Source organism: Dunckerocampus dactyliophorus, chromosome 9 (genome assembly GCF_027744805.1).
Source record: "Dunckerocampus dactyliophorus isolate RoL2022-P2 chromosome 9, RoL_Ddac_1.1, whole genome shotgun sequence".
NCBI classification, from domain to species: domain Eukaryota; kingdom Metazoa; phylum Chordata; class Actinopteri; order Syngnathiformes; family Syngnathidae; genus Dunckerocampus; species Dunckerocampus dactyliophorus.
In genome coordinates, this window is record NC_072827.1 from 13,000,331 (window position 1) to 13,022,458 (window position 22,128).

Below are 22,128 nucleotides of genomic sequence, written 5' to 3' on the forward strand. Positions count from 1 at the left end.
AAACTGCACATTTTTGAGTAGCCTTTTATTGTGGCCAGCCTAAAGCACACCTGTGTATTATCTCAACAGAGGAGAAGGCTTACTAAAACAGATTTAGATATATATATATTAGATTAGATATTATTGTTAGATATATATATATATATATATACACTGCTCAAAAAAATTAGAGGAACACTTCGAAAACACATCAGAAAAATGATCTTGAATATCTTTCCTGATAATAAGTGGGTGATGTATTAGTAACAAAATGATGCCACATAATTTGATAGAAATGAAAATGATCACCCTATAGAGGGGCGAAATCAAAGACACCCCAAAAATGAAAATGAAAAAATGATGCAGCACACTGGTCCATTTTGCTAAAATGTCATCGTAGCAACTCAAAATGATTCTCAGTAGTTTGTGTGGCCCCCACGTGCTTGTACGCATGCCTGACAATGTCGGGGCATGCTCCTAATGAGACTACCGATTCCAGGAGACAGGTAGTTACTCCAGGAGAGCTGGACAGGGCCGTAGAAGGTCCTTCAATCCTCAGCAGGATCGGTATCGGCTCCTTTGTGTAAGGAGGAACAGGATGAGCACTGCCAGAGCCCTACAAAATGACCTCCAGCAGGCCACTGGTGTGAATGTTTCTAACCAAACAATCAGAAACAGGCTCCATGAGGGTGGCCTGAGGGCCCGACGTCCTGTAGTGGGCCCTGTGCTCACTGCCCAGCACCGTAGAGCTCGATTGGCATTTGCCATAGACCACCAGAATTGGCAACTACACCACTGGTGCCCTGTGCTCTTCACTGATGAGAGCAAGTTCAACCTGAGCACATGTGACAGACGTGAAAGGGTCTGGAGATGCCGTGGAGAACGTTATGCTGCCTGCAACATCATTCAGCATGACCGGTTTGGTGGTGGGTCAGTGATGGTCTGGGGAGGCATATCCCTGGAAGGACGCACAGACCTCTACAGGTTAGATAATGGCACCCTGACTGCTATTAGGTATCGGGATGAAATCCTTGGACACATTGTCAGAACCTACGCTGGTGCAGTGGGACCTGGGTTCCTCCTGGTCCACGACAATGCCCAACCTCATGTGGCTAGTGTATGCAGGTAGTTCCTGGAGGATGAAGGAATTGATACCATTGACTGGCCCCCACGTTCACCTGACCTAAACCCAATAGAACACCTCTGGGACATTATGTTTAGGTCCATCCGGCACCGCCAGGTTGCTCCTCAGACTGTCCAGGAGCTCAGTGATGCCTTGGTCCAGATCTGGGAGGAGATCCCCAGGACACCATCCGTAGTCTCATTAGGAGCATGCCCCGACGTTGTCAGGCATGCGTACAAGCATGTGGGGGCCACACAAACTACTGAGAATCATTTAGAGTTGCTACAATGACATTTTGGCAAAATGGACCAGTCTGTTGCATATTTTTTTCACTTTCATTTTTGGGGTGTCTTTGATTTTCCCCCCTATATAGGGTGATCATTTCTATCAAATTATGTGGCATCATTTTGTTACTAATACATCACCCACTTATTATCAGGAAAGATATTCAAGATCATTTTCCCCCCAGTTTAGATCTGATGTGTTTTTGAAGTGTTCCTCTCATTTTTTTGAGCAGTATATGTATTTTTGACTAAACAGGGCTTTAGTGTACATATAAAAAGTTTAGATCTTTGAGTTCATTGTATAAAAATTGGGAGCAAAAACAAAAGCATAGCGCTGATGTTTTTGTCCAGATTATAACAGCTGACAGTCTTCTGGTAAGATTTTAGACATATTTCCAACATTCAGAAGAGTGTCTGTGGGGATTACTCTGTTTGATAAATGGCCCTGCTGGCTCTCAATCCCTGTTCTAGTTCATTCTAAATGTGTATGGGGAGTCCAAGCCTGCCTTTACTTACTGCATCAGTTAGAGTTAAAAAACTTGTTGCCAGCGGAAACATAATCACCCATGCACTAATTATTCAATGGGAGGGTCTTACCTATTTGCTTAATTAAACACAGGTGGTGACCTTCTTTAATCACATAATCGGTGAAATCTAGGAATTTTGTGTCTGGAATGGATTAATTGGATTTTCATTATTTCTTATGGGAAAAATGTATTTGGTTTCCGTATGTTTTGGTTTTTGTCTGACCTTTAGCAACATATGAATGAAGAAAACCTAGGTTCCACTGTACATGTGGTGTTGTCAGTATCTTGAAGCTCTGGCTGATATGCCGGTCGGGAAAAAAACTGTCCCATAGCATTAGTTCGCCAACGTTGTTCCTCAGTAGATTAAGTCTACTGTATACAGATATAGAGGCAAAATCCAATAAATGTTTCTCTTCGGCGTCTTGAGAATATCCACTAACCTATTATTGACTTTACGACGGAACATTGCGAAGCACGGAACTTTAGATGTTTGCTGACAGAAGTGATATGCCTAAAAGACTCATGTAATAATATATTAATGGGAGGCTACAGCTTCTTAGGTGAAAACAATTCACATCCAGTCCACAAATTCAACCTTTGCGGATTACCAAGACCTGGATGACTGAGACTCTACACAGACAATTCACATTCCCAGTCACAAGTTACAATCAATAGATAGATGGATACTTTTGCAGGATCAGCAAAGGACATACACATTGCATACGCTAGTGATAAGCAGCTAATTGAGATTGAAATGGACACAGAAAGACAGTATTCAGCATTTTCCAGTCAGGGAAACATCTGATCAGACTTGACTCCTTCTCTTCAGTTTCCCTCAAGTTTCCATCCATCTATGCCGCTTATTTTCACGAGAGTCATGGGGGTACACCTATTCCAGCTGACTTTGGGCAAGAGGCGGGGTACACCCTGGACTGGTAGCCAGGCAGTCGCAGGGCACGCATAGACACACAACCATTCCCCCTCACATTCAAACCTATGGACAATTTATAGCCGCTCAACCCATCATGCATGTTGGAATGTGGGAGGAAACTGGAGTACCTGGAGAAAACCCACACATGCAAACTCCACACAGAGATGCCCAATGGAGATTCAAACCCGGATCTTCCAGATCTCCTGACTGTGTGGCCAACATGCTAACGATTAGGCCACCGTGCGGCCCCTCTCTCAAGTTTGAGCAGATTAATTAATGGTATAGTTGTCTAATTTCTAAGGGTGAAGGGTGTTATACATACATGTTGCCACATTGTGAACTTTCATTACAACCTATGGGCTTGTGTGGGACATAGGACATTGGTAAGGGATGAAAATCCCTTCTATAATTCATTCATAGCACTGTCAATAATATATGGGGCTAAGGGAGGATAAATGTTCTGAATTATTTATGTGTCTTTTGTCCTTGTGTTGGTATGAAGTTTTTGGTTTTTTTTTAAACAAAAAAACATTGTTTGAAATTGTACTGTTTGAGCTGATCTCAAGGAGCAAACAGGCTAATTGTACAAAAGTTAAGAAATACATTTTACAATGCATTATGTCCTCTAGCAAAGGATTACATTATCAGGGAAAAAATATATCCAATCAAAACAGTCCTGCAGAGCTTTCTTTTTTCAAAGAAAATATACAATTATACAATCTGAACATTCAAAGAAGGACCTACTGATGGAAGACAATTAATCAGGAAGATGATGCAGCTGTCTAATATAGTACGGCTCCCAAGGTTTTTCCAAATTGGATGGTTATCTGTGTTTTGGAATTAAAAGGAACACATTTCATATCAAAGGCTACAGCCCTGTATTTTAGTGAATGCAAAAGTGTAAATCAAAACTATGGATAATATACACAAATATTAAATGTAACACAATATATATTGACATCCTGTAGACCAGGGGTCACCAACGTTTTTCCTTGTGAGAGCAACTTTTACAAAATGAAAATGACCAAGAGCTACTCATTTTTGTAGCATTTATTTTCAGAGCTTATTTTAAACCCAAACAAAGCGAATATGCTTGTTTTACCAGAACATTAACAAAATGCTGGTGTCCACAACTCACATTTTGTATTTCAGAATGCATTTCTTTCTACTGTTCTTTCATTATTAACTGAAAACCTGAATGAAAAGCAGGCTTGCGGGCACCTCATGTGGACGTAGGGGGCTACTTGGTGTCCGCGAGCACCACGTTGGTGACCCCTGCTGTATACACAGTAAAACATGGGGGCCCAGATGTAAAAATTCAGTCACACTTGTCTAGTGGATGTATTTATAATATTTAGCTCACTATTCTCACATTTAGCTCATCCATCCATTTTCTATGCCGCTTCTAACTCGTTAGGGTCGCGGGGGTATGCTGGAGCCTATCCCAGCTGACTTCAGGCGACAGGTGGGGTACACCCTGGACTGGTTGCCAGCCAATGGCAGGGCACATATAGACAAACAACCATTCACACTTACATTCATACCTATGGACAATTTAGAGTCGCCAATTAACCTAACATGAATGTTTTTGGAATGTGGGAGGAAACCGGAGTATCCGCAGAAAACCCCCACACACACGGAGAGAACATGCAAACTCCACACAGAAATGCCCAACGGAGATTCAAACACAGGTCTTCCCGATCTCCAGGTAAAAACAGGTAAAGATGTGTCTTGTTGTCTACTGTGGAAATGACGGAGAATAGTGTTCATATTTAGAGTGAACATTATATTTAACATTTTGATTTAGATTTCACATTTACATTGAACATTTACATTTAGATATGACATTTATATGTAGATTTAGTATTTAGGTTTAGACTGAGCATTGAGATTTACCAATTGAATTCACCATTAAATTTCTGCCTGAAATGTCAAGTAAATGAGCTAAAAGTGAGAAAAGTGAGCTAAATATTCAAAATATATCAGCTAGAGAACTGTGACTGATTTTTTGGACATTCGGCACCACATAGTAGAAATGATATAACAAGTTTCAGAACGTACCTTTTGGTCACAACAGGCCCACCATGCATTTTCACACAGGTGACTTTACGAATTTGGACACCCATAGCACAGGTAGCCGTCTCATTCCAGGAGCTTGTTCGATTGAAATCCAAAGAGGTTTCCTCAATGCACGGCCCCCATGCTGAGGACTCCCAGTAAAACACCAGGCAAGGATGGTCGTTGCATACTCTCCACTCTTCTAAAGCCGGAGGTCCGGGACACTCCTTCCCATCTGAGCCAAAAACACCATTTAAAGCACATTGGAAATTTTTCTGCACATTAAGCAATTTGATAAAGACAGTGAGAAATTGAATTTGATCTTGCCAGGATGTACGGGAAGTCCGCTTCAACAGTTCCAGCCATTCGTCATTTATTATTATTTCACCATGTTTTCTGCACGTAAAACTATAATTATTCTCTATAAAATGTATTTTTCAGTGTCAGAAATTAATTAATTGGATTTACATTATTTCCTTGGTGAAAAAAAATTGCCTCGGTTTTCGTACGTTTCATTTTTCGTCTGACGTTTTGGAATGAATGAATAATCGAGGTTCCACTGTATTATTTCCTGTTCATACTTACTCTCCGCTGTAGTGCAGTTCCAGCTAGACTTCTGTTAAAGTGTACTTGTATTGTTTCGCTACCTTATATACAGTACAAGCTAGCTTAGCGGTGAGCATAACTTCTTCTGTCTTAGCTTAAGTTACTCCTCGTCCTCTTTTAGTGATAATGAAACTTGCAACGACTATTTGCAGCTTGTCATTGTCATTTTTGCAGGCTAGGTTACGCTGAGATAAATTGAAATTTCTATCAGAGGCCAAATTTGTTTGTATCATTTTTATCGTCCATTCCGAGTAACCTTACTGCAGAAATGTAACAGGTCCATCCATCCTTCCATCCATCCATCTTCTAAACTGCATGTCCTCACTTGGGTCGTGGGGGTATGCTGGTGCCTATCGCAGATGACTTGGGTAAGGGACGGGGTACACCCTGGACTGGTCACCAGCCAATCGCAGGGCACAAATAGACCAACAACCATTCACACTTACATTCATACCTATGGACAATTTAGAGTCACCAATTAACCTAACATGCATGTTTTTTTGGGGGAATGTGGGAGGAAACCGGAATACCCAAAGAAAACCTGCGCACGCATGAGGAGAACATGCAAACTCCACACAGAGATGCCCAAACGGAGAGTCAAACCCAGATCTTCCAGATCTCCTGACTGTGTCGCCAACATGCTAACCAAATATGCATGTGAATACTTTGGTTTACTTTGCTTATGTCTGACCCTTAAAGTGAGGGTGCGTATCGCATTGCATTACCTTTTCCTGGAAGCGCCAATACAGTGCGTGTGCGGCTCTGTCGGCCTTCTGCAGTTTTTGAGGCACAACTGTGTGTGCAGGGCGACCAAGGGGACCAGACACTAACAACGCAGTCTGCATGACAGGCCACCTCGCAAGGCGCTTGGGTCGGGGGAGGGTCTTCTCCACAGTAACTCACGGGCACAACCTCACCTGGGCAAACAGAAAAGGTAAACGACATGAGAATAAAACACCATGTTTTCATAGACTCAATCAATCAAACAACCTCACCTAGGCAAACAGAAAAGGTAAACGACATGAGAATTAAACACTAAATGTTTTTATAGACTCATAATCAATCAAACAACCTTACCTAGGCAAACAGAAAAGGTAAACAACATGAGAATAAAACACAAAATGTTTTTATAGACTCATAATCAATCAAATTGCCAACCCCCTAACTATTTATTGACATAATAATTCCTACAATACAAATAAAAGTCCTTACAAACTAACTAAACTAAAAAAAAATCTTGATTTCAAGGCTTACAGTAGACCCATCTTCCTATATACATTATCACTTAAAGGTGTAACGGTAATTACATCAGTTTTAAGGTCACAGTTTGACTCATTTTCAGCATAGTAAGGGAATAAAATGCAAAACTTATAACTACTCAGCTTTTGTGTGAACAGTTTTATTGATTTTTAACAGGTAATTCTTCAATAAATACAATTCTCAAATAAAAAAATAAAAATAGAGATGCTAGAGATGCTGAACTCGTGTGCGGCGTGGCCTACCGATACCTGTCAGCTGCTTCAGGAGTCCCATGAGCCATCCATGCTCAGTAAGACTCCTTCTTCAGCTTGCCCCAGGGTTGAGGAGTTCAAGTATGTTGACAGACTGTACCGAATCGTTGTGGTGAAGAGAGAGCTGAGCCGGAAGGCAAAGCTGTCAGTTTCGTGGTCGATCAATGTTCCCACCCTCACCTATGGTTATGAGCTTTGGGTCGTGACCGAAAGAACAAGTTTGCGGATACAAGCGGCTGAAATGGACTCACCCTAAGAGATAGAGTGAGGATCTCGGTCATCCGGCAGTAGCTCAGAGTAGAGCCATGCTCCTGCTCCTTCACATCGAGAGGAGTCAGTTGCGGTGGCTCAGGCATTTAGTCCGGATGCCTAAAGGACGCATACTGGTGAGGTGCTCTGGGTATTCCCAGTCGGGTGGAGGCCCCCGGGGGAGACCTTGGACACACTGGAGGGATTATGTGTCACAGCTGGCTTGGAATGCCTCAACGTCCCCCAGGTAGAACTGGAAAAGGTGGCCAGAGACCGAGAAATCTGGACTTCCTTACTGAGACTGCTGTCCACACGACCCGGACCCGGATAGGCGGAAGAAAATGAATGGTTATTGTTGATAGACCACCTCCTTGTCCTCCTAACGTCTGGGTAGACGTTACATACAATACGATCTTTATCCTTGGTTGCAAGAGTCACGCAATTGAGACAAGTGCGGCCAACATTGTTCTTAAGCGAGGTTTACGGATCAAAATTACGTTTTTATTTAGTTTATGGTAGTACGTACGCCTGGGTACATTCCCCAGGCTTTTTAGAGGTGCAAAGCCTTGAGATCCAAGTCCACACCAAATGTACACTTCCCATCCCGCACATTTCATGAGTACCGCGTAGGAAATCGGTATGCCTCTGCACCGAACTGAAGATTCCATCCCAAAAATGACAAATACTTAAACAGGTGTGCACCTCGGTAGCACTGCTCCCAGTTAATTCTTAGTCATGTTATTTGTGGTTAACTTCTACAATACAAATTCTCCCGCACAAATTTGAGTGGTTAACAAAATTCTTAATTTAAGAGTGGTCATACTGCTCACACAGTAGTATCATTAACTTCCTTGAACTCCGTTAAAAAAAACATCATGGAACATGCTTTTACAATAACACTATGTGTGTGTGTGTGTGTGTGTGTGTGAGAGAGAGAGTTTGTGCGTGTGTGCGTGCGTGTGTGTGTGTGTGTCTGAAAGACAAAGGGACTACATGGTGGGGGGGACTCTGCAAATAGATGGCTGCCCCAAGGGTCCTATTGCATTATTAATACGGGGAATGGTAGTTGTGGATCTTACTGAGATAATACCGCTGCTACCTGCATGCCTATTGAAAATGATTTCTATTCTGCTCGCCCACCAACCAATAGATCTTTTCCACTGTTATTTCTAAGGCAGTTATGAATAAAATGCACGCTCTCACCTTTGCCTAAATGCAAATAATCGCTTTCACTCCCCACAAGCGGCTTTTTAGACAAAGCTTGTCGGACAAAATAATAAGGCACTTTGAAAAGAACTGTGGTTACAATCAAAAAGCGGTCTCGGAGATACTATCAAGGGTCACACATTGACTTTTTCTGATCTATAGACCTGTGCCCTCAGCATAGTCAATCCTCATATTGTTCCTGGCACAGTCAAATGTAGAAGAGCTCACTTTGCAGGCTGATGATGTGATGTGTTGGCTCAGAAAGATGATAAAATCGTTCAGCTGATTGATCGTTTTTGGACACAAAAGAAACAAATTCAGATGAAAATGTTTCAATGTGTGCCAAATCATAACAACACTTTTCACAGGGTGGAGGCTTTGGACAACATTCCCAGCAAGCAAGCACTGAGTGACAGTGGAAAGAAAACATTCTTATTTGGAGAACAACTTTATAATTACAGTGGAACCTTGGTTAGCGTCATTAATCAGCTCCCGAAGTTCAGAGTCTAACCAACTCAACAAAGAAAATGTGAATCCAGTTGATCAGTTCCAGAAAACCAATCATGTGAACACAAACTACATTTTTAGAGTTATTTTTAACCTTACCTTACCATATTATACACTAACCTGGAAATGTACGCAAGATAAAATTTTGAGCGTTAACTGAAAAACATGCTAACCGGGTCGTATGCTAACCAAGGTACCACAGTATTAAGGTCGGCGCTTCTTGAGGTATTTCTGTAACAATAGAACTTAAACTTGGCCAAAATAATACATCAGTTGGTACACATTGGTGAAGCTTTTTTTCTAGGTAGAGTCAAGGGGATGTGCCATGTGTCTGTTCTTTGGAAAACAAACTTAAATGTTACCTGTTCACTCTTCTTAACATACTGTGGAACCAACCCAGTTTTTCAGGAATAATGTGCCTTTAAAATCCTGCAAAACTTCAGAGTTGGACATCCTTGATGACAGCATATTGGACTTTAGTGGCGCTTATGAGGCCGCTTTTCAGTGAGCATGGATAAAAATCAGTTTTCTTCGGCTTTTTGTTGCTTGTTTGCAACTGTTATTCCAAAAGAAGAACAGATGTACTCACGCTAGGTAATTTGTACCGTGCAATCTCTCCTCCCTCTCCTGTTTGCTTGTCCCATCTTCTGAATTAGTGCAATTTCCTTGAATTTATGGATTATTCTGAGGCTTTGCTTTGTGCAAGGTGGCGGCTATCATTAATTACAGTATTAACCCTTAAAAAGTATTATTTAATTAAGGTATTATTTATTGTATATTCTGTATTTATTTTGTTCATTACACGTGGAAACTCGGTTTCCGTTGTCCGTTCCAAAATGTCACTGGCCTGGCTCGCTTTCTGTAATGTGTCTCCCTTAAACCTGTGTTAACTAGGAACCTTTACATTAGAACCTTTACATTACAGATGCTACCGTCGTATTTTGTTATTACTTCTTTCTTGAATTCAGTAGTGGTTCTCACCTTCTTTATCCAAGTTCTGGCACTTGCAACTTTTGTTTGATGTCATAGTGGGTTATTGTGCATCCATAACAAAACAAAAGCATATAGAATACTCTGAAATACGAAGTGCGCTGGAACTCCTTATCAGCACAGGGTGCGCAGTTCGGAGGAAGACAGGAGACAGTAACAGTTGTTCATCATTCTGTGTGTGTATTATGAATAAATAAACCACCCACCCACCCACATACACACACACACACACACACACACACAGTAAAGTTAATTTAATGATTCACTGGGCAGAATCTGTCTATAGTGTCCCAAACCCTAAAAGAACCATTATTTATTCTTTACACAGACTGTGATGCAAGGTTTGGGTACTTGATTCAGAATGATACACGAGCAAACGGTCTAGTTTGTTTGACACGGCATTTAACTAAGAGTGTACAAAAACCAAAACATATATTTGGCAATAATTGTGTCAAAAACTGAATCCTATGAAAACTGGGGCATATAAAAACCGAGGCTCCACTGTATTTCACAACAAATGACGTTCAACCATAGCAATTCAAAAAACAATAAAAGAGTGCCTTGCTAATATGAGAGACCAATAAAAATAGTTAATCCAGGGTGAGATTGCAATAATGCTCCAGAGAATATTTCTGACCAAGGGGAGGATGGAGGTGCTGAATGGAGCATAATGGTGATGCTGCACACGTCAATGGTCGCGACGAAGGAGCTGATCTAACCCTCACTTATGGTCAACGTTTTGCAAGGAATTAAGATCATCCTGTTTCTGCAGGGTGAGGAAGTCGAGTCGGGCCACTGCTCTCTTCACACGGAGGTGTCAGCTGAGGTGATTCAGGGAACTAATTAGAATGCCTTGCCGGTGCTTTACCTTGTCTCTTTTCTATTACTACACTGACTTGGCTTTAGGTGGCCCTGACAATGTGTGGAAGCAGCCCATTGAACTTGGAGAATGTTATGGGCCAATCACAAGTGCAATGGTGAGCAACCCATCAACATGCTTCAACATGAAATCCTGTGGAGAGAATGTCATTGTTTTTCCCCATATCCACCAGAACTTTCTGGCTGTCAGCCTGTCAAAGCTCATTATATTTTCTTTGTGGGTGATGTAGGACAATTAGCTAGGGGATGAGCAATTAATGAAGAGAAGAAGGAAGGTGGTAGGGTATACTGGAAGTATGGAGAGAAGGAATTAGGGATTCTGACTGCTCTCAACCACAATGGTCTTTATGAATAGTGGTTATAATAATGGTTTTGGGATTGTGTCGTTTCATGGTTACATGCAGCGTTGTGCGCAGCAGAAGAATACACTTATGTGCTCAATATTGGCTGCACTTATTTCAATCGGACTCACGGAACCAGAAGCAGAACCTCAATAAGGATAAAGACTGTATTGTAACATCTAATCGGTCATTGTAAGCATGACAAGGAGGTGGTTGATCAACAATCTCTTAATTGCATAAACAAAACAGCCGAACCACGGCCCTCTGCACGAAGCCGTCCTCCTCCAGCACACACACACACACACACACACACACACACACACACAGAGTCATGACTAATGTCACATTCACAGTCGTAAATCCCAGAACTCAGTAACACTGCAGGACACATAACTGCCAGCTTGCTGATCCTGTGAAGCAACAGTAACAAGTAGTGTATTGGTTTTATGACTGACTTGCACTTTGGTTTTTAGCTTTATTTTTTTATTTCCGTTTCATTTAATTCTTCTATTTAGTGTTTTACTACTGTATTTTATGTCCTTCGTGTGTTCTGCGTACAGTGTGAGTGACTTTGGATTTAATAATTTAATATTTAATTTGGATTTAATAACATTTTCCACCAATTATTCTTCTTTTTATTCCGTCTCGTTTTTCATCCGCTTCGACAGGCCACATTTTTTCAACTTGTTCCAAATATTTCAACACAAAAATGTTCCACTCATTAACACAACGTGTGCTCTGTTTTCGCCATGTTTCTACAATTTCTACACTTCCCAAATTTCTAAAATGTCCACAAAATGTTCCCACTGAAAATGAATGGGCCATTGTTCAAACATCCACAGTTCCTACATTTTTTTTACGAATTCAAAACATTCCAATTATGAAAACGCTCCACTAACTAAGCACTTCAAAATTCACTATTTTAGACATTCAAAAAATTCCCACTTTTTCCAAATTTTCCAATTTTCTGGAACGCAAATTTTTCTTATTCTAGGAAAGGTTTCACAGTCCACATTTGTCAACCAATTCAAGCCATTCCGACATCAAACTGTTCAACACGTTGAGGACATTAATTCTATCTATTTTTTTTTTTTAATTTAGCAAAATTCTCATTTTTCGTAACACCAATTAGCTTTATGAAGATGCTACTATTTCCACATTTCTCATCCAATTCACCTCATTCCACCATCAAACCATTCAACAAAGTCAGGACAATCATGCTATGAGCGACAGTACAAAAAATTCCCAAATTTTTCAAAATTTAAAATTGTTCCTCTTGCTGCTTTGTTTCAATGTGCTTCTTCCAAAGGGCGGCCGATTCAGTTTCTCCACCGAATAAACACTTAGCATTATCATACTAGGTCTTTGCATGCTAACGTTAGCATACTAGCAGTTTTTGCTATTTTCATGTGTAGAAACTTACATAAACACTTAGCACTGTCATGTTAGGTGCTAGCATGCTAATGTTAGCATGTTAGCATGCTAATGTTAGAATACTAACATTTGTTGCTATTTTCATGGTCCGACACATATATCAACACTTAGCAGTATTATGCTAGGTGTTACCATTTTAATGTTAGCGTGTTAGCATTGCTAGTGTAACCCGCCCTGCTTCACACTGCCCGCACCGGGGCTTGAAACAGGACCTTCGCAATGGGAGACGAGAGCGCTGACCACACGGCCAAAAGCCCGGACTGTCGACTGCGTGTTCAGCACAGCTCTGAAGGCAGAGGGAGTGAGGTTTACCAACGTACACTTGCACAGCCTCACAGGCTGGCATCCGTTACACTCACTCCCTCAAACCTCACTCCCATCCAGGTCACGCCACCAATGTAACCCGCCCTGCTTCGCACTGCCCCCACCGGGGGCTCGAAACAGGACCTACGCAATGGGAGACGAGAGCGCTGACCACACGGCCAAAAGCCCGGACTGTCGACCGCGTGTTCAGCGCAGTTCTCAAGGCAGAGGGAGTGAGGTTTACCAATGTACACTTGCACAGCCTCACAGGCTGGCATCCGTTACACTAGCATTCATTCAAACTCTTCCTCTGTTCATTTTACAATTCACCACAATTCCGCATAGACTAAACATTTTTACATTCATTCTACATTGTACTACCGTTCTTCCGTTTTCCAATTCTTTCTACTCTTCCACTCATTTCTACCTTCATTCAACAAATTTAGACATCCATGCTCCATTTGAACATTCATACATTTCAACACCATTTCAGTTCGGCTTCAGCTCATCTTCTAAAATATTTGCCAACTCATTATAGATTTCAACATTCATACATTTGGACAGCATTTCCAAAATATTCCTACAGTCATTCTACATTACAAAATTCAACCATTCTACAACATTTCAGTTAAGCTTCGGCATTTGCAGAGTCAAAATTGCATTCTCTAGTTTACTAATAAAACTCTACAGTGTTACTTCTTTTTTTACCTTCAGCACTGACACACTTCACGCTTTGGACCACAGTCCCAGGACCACAGGTGCTTTTGGCAGGCATACATTTAGCCTCTTGCTGAACCTGCCACAGGTAGCAGTTAGGGTCTTCGCAGGGGATGGACTCCGCCAGATGAGGACAAACGTCCAGTGGACTGCTGGATGCCCACAACACCTCTCTCCTCCTCTGTATGAAACCTGACAGAGCAGACCAAAGAAGAGAAAGAACAGGTGTTGTTGCAATGCATTGACAAGCAGTAAACATATCAAACACCAATGTACTCTCACATCCAAAGTTTCCTTAAAGAAGGCGTCTCCTCCTCTGTTTCACGAGTGATGTATGTTCTCTTGAAAAGGTAAGTAAAATATGATTTTGTGGTTCCTTTTTTCATATCATAAAGCCAGTAGCAGGGGTGCAGGAATTCTGAGTCCCATAAAATAATCACGTGCCCCCCCCCCATTAATTAATTACTGGTTTTATTAGTAATTACCTGTTTTTGGGGCCCCCTGGCAGTTATGGGACCTTGAAATTGTCCTGGCTTTTACCCTTTCGTTTTTTCTACCCGCGATCTGTGTTTTGTTTCTACCACTTTTGGCATTGGAGTTTTTTGTAATAAAATACATTTTTGTTTGACCAAAGCCTTCGCCTCTGCCCATGTTTCTGGGGTTCTGCCTTCACACAACCGTAACACTGCTTATTGTTCATTCCAAGGGTTTTCGAAGTCTAACACTGTGAGCTTCCCCGCAGGGATCCAAACAGCTACCGCCCCCCCGGTTTATTCAAATGGTTTATTCAAACGTAAGTAAATAATTCATCTCTAACCAACTAAATATCTAATAGCTTGGTTGGGTTCTGTGTGAAACAACTGATAAATTCAGGATCTGTGAAAGAGACTATTGGGAATTTTCAATTCCCTGATGGCTAAGAAAAATGATGGCGATTAAATAATGTAAACTTGCCTCTGACCCCATTCCTTGGATATTTCCACTCCGCCGGAGCTGCAGCCGCATTCATCTTCAGCGATACTCATTTTAACAAAGACCCTGGCATTTGACACAAAGGTCTTACGTTATTTCCCTCCACAGGTGGAACGTCCAATCTCGAGGAGGCTCAGAGTCCACACAATACACCCCCCACTGTCTACTCCTCTACTATGAGACACTAGTTGTAGAGGTTAATCTGAGCTCTCTTGCTTTAGACAGGGTAAATCGGTTACAGTGCAGTATGCAGTATTCTACGCTGGTCACTAGGTGTCAGTAATGTTACACTGATGAGACAATTGCCACCACAGGTACTTTACAGAAGAGGAAGTAAAAAAAAACAACAACAAGAAACTCTCCCAATACTAATAATAACGCATGAGTCTTATTTTCACGTAATATGTCTACTATATCGGGTAATACCGGTGTAAAGCTAAGTATATGGGTGTTATTTCATGTCTAGAGGGTTCAAATAATGTTAAAAACATATTTAGAAGGTCATAAACAGGATTTCTTTGCTCTACGAAAATATTCTATTTCTAAATAGAAATCCTACTTCGGGGAAACTCGCTTACCATGGTCTGGAACTGCAATAAAAGAGGGATTACGGTACAACAATACTCGGTGCGTGCACTTACTGCTGCTGAAAATCACACCACAACATTGGTTTGGGAATGAGCATAACAAAAAGACGGTAATAATTGATATACTACTTGGTCACGCTGGCTTTATTTCAGGCAGGTGTGCTGCAGCACAGTGAAGAAACAGCACCCCGTGACCTCAAATAAACCAATTACAAAAGTTCTATTCAATAACCCTCCTGGTTAAATTCATTTTCCCACATTGCAGTCAAATCTCATGAAAGCAAATCTCAGTGATAGTGTGGAAAAACATGAAAAGCATGTACTGCTGGGCAAATTCATTGTGTATTTAAAGAGCATGCAGCTGACACTGCATTTGCGTCTTTGATAACTTAAGTCAGCCTCTAACTGTATGCTGGGATCGCCAAGTTTGGAATGGAGTTCACATTAAAAAAAACCAAAAAAACATTTATGCATGTGGTAAAGCAACACTTGACTCTTGGGGTAGTGTACACACAAAGAGATATCCTGTGATGTGAGTTGTGTTGGGAGTGATTTTGTATTTATTTATGTATTGAATATCACACATGAAGATAAAAGGTAAAGAAAAAATAACAAAACAGTAAGTTAAGGTCATAATAGTGCATGCAGGACAGTGGTGTATAGTCAGGGCCAGCAAAGCCTTCTCTGCTGGCCTAAACAGCATAAAATTTTGTGTCATAGAATTGTATTAATTTATTCCAATCAGTCTGTCACGTTCATTTTATAACATGTCCCTTCGCTGTCACTGCTTCCAGTACATGTACGTGTATGTTAGATTTATTTCTCCAATCAGATTTCAGCTTCTATGTGTTGCCATGTCAATTTAATCTGATTTTAATCTAATCTGATTTTGTCATGTTTTTAGATAACATGTTTTTAGTTTTTAGGCGGTGAATAGATTTCAACACATTTTGAGGATATTTCAACATTTATTCGACATTTCAGTTTAATTTCAGCATTCACACACAATTTCACATATGCGTTCAATTTCACGCACTCACACATAAGATTTTCATCAGCATTTCAATATTTTCATTTTTCACCACTTTTCATCTATTACAGGCTGATTGCTCAAGCCAATAGAGCAAGCTAGCATGCTAACGTTAGCATTATTAATATGCTAAAATTAGCATCTCAGCATTTAAGTCATTTTTATCAATATAAACTTACATAATTACTGAGTGCTATCATGCTATCCATTATCATGCTAACAGCTAGCATGCAATAATAATTGCTAGCATAATAAAATTTGCATGTTAGGTTTTTTGCTATTTTCAAAAGGTATAAACTTACATAGACAGTGTTTTCATGTTAGGTGTTAGCATGCTAACCATTGCATAGCATGTTACCATTGTGAGTATGCTAACGTAGCATGTTTGCATTGCTAAAGGCCCTGTCACACCTTGACGATTTAGCCAGCGCATGTCCGACGTGATCATTTTGATGGCATACGTTTTTCGCCGTTTTTTTCAATTTTAGGCGTATACATAGCATATTCATAACGTATACATGATGTATTAGTAACTTATATAGAACGTTTCTATAACTTCTAAACAACTTATACCAACGAATGCGTAGCGTGTTGCCGCCGTTCACAACTTACGCCCAACGTCAGTCTAACTTATGCAAACCCCTTGCAGCGTATGGCCGACAATCACGTGCCGTAGCCTATAAAAAGGCTGCCACTTGATGACGCAAATCATAACATCACTAGACATCGCAGTGTCAATAGAACCATCATGCTGAAGAAAATTTCGAAGACCGCTGCCAAGAAGTATCAGGGCAGTGACGGAGGGATCCATCACCACCCACAGCCTCCCACTATCACTCTGATGGAGATGACGCAGGTTCTAACGCCTCTCAGGTATCGTCAACGGTATCGGAAGCTGCTTCCCCAGCAGTCTCCATCTCCTCTCAGCCAATCCTTGCCAAGAAGACACAGTTTTGTCTCAAGGTACGTTGACGTATTACGACTTGTGCGTAACTTACAAATAACGTGTGTGAACGGGCGTCAACGGTCGCATAACTTATTGCCCGCGTACGTGAGACGTATGAATCATACTTTGACATACGTCGAAAAGTTTTGTGCATGCACAAACTTTTTGGACGACTTGGACGTACTACGACGTATGCCGGTGTGCTCTTAACTTATACAAAACTTACCCATAACTTATTCAACGTACGCCAGCGTAAGGCGTAAGCTGGCTAAATTGTCAAGGTGTGACAGGGCCTTAACATTGGCATGCTAGCATTTTAGCCATTTTCTCAGGTATTGCCATATATAGACACAAGTGCTATCATGCTAGGTGTTAGCATGCAAACAGTTGGCATGCTAGCTACAGCATTTCAGTTCGGCGTCAGCATCGCCAGCATTCACACGCTTCATTCACACACCAGCATAATTTTTGATAGCTTTGCCAGCAGGGTTCACTGCTGTTCAGGCAGTATTGGCTTCCTTCATGGGCTCTGGGTCTCTTGAAGCCAACTACAATGTGTCACCATAGTAGAATGTGGAAAACAGCAGATGCTGCGTCTTCTACTCCTTGAAATATATTAATGACAATGTCTGGAAGATGAGCTGCCGTGGTCCCACGGAGACCGGCGTGGGCACTGACCTGAACAATTCACACTTCAGTCGCTCCCTGGGGAGCTTTCATGCACATTTACTCACGACAGGGAGGAGGTCGTGCTGCCCTTTTAGCAGAGCACTAACACACCAACAGCTGTGGCATACAAACACATACTGTACATGAGGTGTAACTCACACTGAATGCCAAGTCTGTCTAAATGTGATGACACACCTGTTCACCTGCACTAAAAATGCACCATCCCACTGAAGATTTAAGCATGTACAGGCAGACACACACACACACACACACACACACACACACACACACACACACATTCAGGAAGCTCTTATCTGTCTCTTTCAACCTCCTGGGGACGGAGAGCAGAGCCACAGGCGTGCTCTTTCTGGTTTTCATCAACTGTCGTTTGTTCGTGTATTGCTGTCTTTCATAGCACACTTCCTCTCAGGCAGTCACTTACCGACCAAAAAATATATAACTCCCAACTCTCTGCCCTTCCTTTCCCAATTTCTATCTCTTTGGTTAGCTGGATTACCTCAACAGTTCTTGTTCACACATTGAAAACATGGTGTGGCACTCAAATTAAATCATCTGTATGCGGAATAGTTCACAAGGTTGTGTAAATCTTGTTGAGTACATTGGAAGTACTCAGCTCAGTTGCTGCGAGCAGCAGCTGGTTGTAAATTTATAAATTGGCAATCTCTCCTGAAACTCAGCAGTAAACACATATTTTTACACGGCGTCCTAATTTGCACATCTTGCCCATCTGTACAATTATCTGTATCCATTTTAAATCATACGAGCTACTTATTAGCTATCTGAGTTTCTTTTTGGATAGTTTGCGTCCATCTCTCAGCCCATCCATCTGCCAGACAGTTGTTGGGACGCGGCATCTTGGTTAATTTTATGGCAATTTAATACTAGCGCATACTCATCCATCAATATAGGATGGATTCATTTGATGACATCACCTGCTTTCTAATGTGTGCACTTTGCCTCAAGGTATAAAAAAAACTGTGTAAAAAGTTACAATGGATTAATAAAAGTCTTTTGAACTGATTTTAACAAAAAAATGTGTATTTTAAACCCTATACAGTCAAACCTTGAATTTGGAATGTCTCATTTGTGTATGATTCGGGTTTCGACAAACATTCCAGGCAATATTTTGCACTGCTTCCCGCACACTGTCTCCGTTATAGTACAATATGGTGTGAAACAAACTAGTCTGTTTGTTAGATATTATTATTATCACTATTACACTTTTAGATTCAGTCTATTAGCTCTCATGGAAGGCCTTCTTGACAAACACGTTCACGTACCACAACTAGAGTTGCACAATACACACAGATAACCCATAGAAAAATACTGGGAGACACACAATAGATGCATTGTTTTCAGTCACACACGCTTAACTTTCACTTCTACACAAGCTTAACGTTCACTTTCACTTCGTTGAGGGGCACAGCGACTGCTATATGTACTCTGTGTTCTTTCATTCTGGGCTCCTCATCCATCTTCCTTGTCAATGTGGTGTCCAGCGCTGTAACAAAGTATATTGCTCTTGCTTTTTAATACAATTTGAAAACCTTTTAAATTGTGTGATCGTTGACTAATTCTCCGATAGCAATGTGGTCCAAAGAACCAGGAAGAAAAACAAAAGGGATGAAATAGCCATTACAACTAGTACATATTGGTGACTCCCAGTGCATGCATTTAGTGTGTCACTGCTAAATAACCCATCATAGGGCTAAAGAAAGTTGCAAGTACCAGCAGTTTGATTAAAAAAAAGGTGACAAACACTATTGAATTAAAAAAAATAACTCATTGCAGAGTACGAAGTAGCGTGCTCAGCCTTCCCTCCTCCCTCTCCGCTCCTCACCATATTCGCAAACAAGAGTCTTAGGTAAAAATTGTATGTTACGTATCCATTTCATTCGTCATTTACTGTAGAATTATTTTGCAGTGTTTTCTGCATGATGTAAAGATAGAATTACTCTCTATAGAATGTATTTTTGTACATATTTTTGTGTGGCAGGGATTTGTTGGATTTACGTAATTTTTTTTTTAATGGGAAAAATTGTTTCATTTCAGTTTTCATCTGACTTTTTGGAACAAATTAATAACAAAAACCGAGGCTAGCTGTAAATCCGAATAGTCTCAAAGGGATAGTTTGGATTTTTTGACATGAAGTTGTATAACGTCCCCATCAGCATTGTAGTCCAATAACAGCGACTTACCCCCCACTTGGCCTCCTAAGTCCAGTTCTGGTCAGATTTCTGTGATGAAGAAAGTAGTTCCAAGTAGTTGCTGGGTTTGGCTTCTCAAAGCAATATGCGTTCAAAAGATTAAAACACATGCATCACAAAAATGTCTTCTCAAAAACTCAAACCTCACAAAACACTCGGCGTTATATCTGTCTCCCGCCGTATCCCTGCACACTGTCGCCTGTGCGTTCATGTGAATGTGACGAAGACACTCGCATCTTCTTCCACTGTGGAACACATACAGTACGTAAACAAGATGACTGCAGTGCTCCGTCGCGGAAGTAGATGCGAGCGTCTTCGTCACATACACATGAACGCACAGGCGACAGTGTTCAGGAATATCCAGCGGGAGACAAATATATAACGCCAAGCATTTTCTGAGGTCTGATTTTTTTCAGAAGTCATTTTTGTGATGCAAATGTATTAATCTTTTGAACGCATATTGTTTCGAGAAGCCAAAGTCTTTACTTAATTGCAACTAAGTGGAACTACGTTCTTCATCACGGAAATCTGACCAGAACTGGACTTAGGAGACCAAGTGGGGGGTAAGTCTCTGTTACTGGACTACAATGCTGGTGGGAATGTCATTCAACTTCATGTGAAAAAATCTGAACTATCCGTTTACGTTGCAGTGGAAAAGTATCTCCCTCCTATCCTGTAGGTGGCACTATTGCACAAGGTTGGTTGAAATATGCCCAACAACTGAAGAAGAAGAAGCTATTTGCCGCTAGTCTTTTGCACAATTATAAATAATTAAATTCCTAGACGTCATTATTGCTTCACCCCTCCACAAAGTGGAAAATTGTAAAGTAGTGTTTGAGATATGCTGGTAACAAACAAACACACTTACATGCAAATGTTAACAAAAGTACAACACCTTGCCTTGAGCGATGGTGCTTGACAAGAATAATCAGTAGATCCTCAGTGAAAGGATACAGCACTTTGTGCACTTTCACACAGAATGCATACAATACTTGTCAAAGGACAATTGTGTTCAACTCAACAGGGCGGGAGAGGTGAGTCTCAGGTGTTATATTTCATACCCAGGTCCTGCTGTTCCGCTCTACCCTTACACACAGCCACTGTCCCGTCTTTTGCGGCTCTGATATTAAAATCCCAAACCTCATTCCCTGATTCTGTGTTTGTGCTGTTTACTGAGAATGGTGACATGAAGAAAAGTGCAAAAAAAAGGCAGCTTTTATTAGTTGTGTGAAAGGAGCTACGATGTAATCCCTCAAACACACACGTTTTTGGAATTTTTAATTACGAGATCATAGGTTGAGGAAACAAGGCCTCTTCATCAATTGGTTTCTCCAAAACTTGCAGATCGGGAACAATTGGTGAGGATTTCAAACGATCCACGCTGGCATTTTTATATACTGTAAATACTTTTATCAACATAATTTGTAATTACATTTCCCAACAGTACCTTTCTTCCCATGTGGATCTTTGCAGCTGTCATGTACGCAGGCGCCCCAGGGCGACCAGTGGGATAGCAGGCAGTGGTGCTGGCAGGGGATGGAGCAGTTCTTGACAGCCAGGGGAGGTTCCTGACCAGCACACAGACTGGCAGTCACGGGCCTGTACACTGTCCAAACAGAAGGGAGACAGCAGGTTTAAGTCAAGCTTCAGTCAGGGGCGAACTTACCATTAGGCAAATACAGGCAATAGTCTGGGGCCCTGAGATTTCCAGGGGCCCTCTCATAAAAACTGATTATTGATTTTTTTTCTTTGATTTAAAGTACATATTACTGTTTTAATCTTAATTCACATGCTTAAAGCTACATCAAAATGTGTCATCTATCATGATTGTTAAGTCTGCTCCCTCCCTTCTCATGCAATGGACTATTCCACGTTAATGCGCATGTGCAGATTGATTCCAGAAAACGGGAGCAAAACAAAGTTGTTGGTGCCATTTGGAGAAAACCGATGCGGCATTACCCCAGTGGAGCGGAGAAGAGAAGAAGGCGAGAGGAACACAAACAGATTTTATCAAAACTACTGAAGGTAGACAGCCAGGAGAATGCATTAAT

At 41.1% G+C, this 22,128-nt stretch overlaps 1 protein-coding gene across 2 annotated transcripts in view; it reads right to left on the reverse strand.

The window, feature by feature from the left end:
• thsd7ba (thrombospondin, type I, domain containing 7Ba) overlaps window positions 1-22,128 on the reverse strand; it is a 229,943-nt gene that overhangs the window by 91,871 nt on the left and 115,944 nt on the right. For both annotated transcript variants that reach the window (XR_008572372.1, XM_054786288.1), the window contains exons 7-10: window positions 21,525-21,683; window positions 13,637-13,837; window positions 6,234-6,425; window positions 4,906-5,137 (exon numbers count right to left, since the gene is read on the reverse strand). Coding sequence is in view for 1 of the 2 variants with exons in the window: in XM_054786288.1 (XP_054642263.1) it covers window positions 4,906-5,137; window positions 6,234-6,425; window positions 13,637-13,837; window positions 21,525-21,683 (784 nt within the window). In the remaining variant the exon portion in view is untranslated. The remainder of the gene's footprint in view (window positions 1-4,905; window positions 5,138-6,233; window positions 6,426-13,636; window positions 13,838-21,524; window positions 21,684-22,128) is intronic.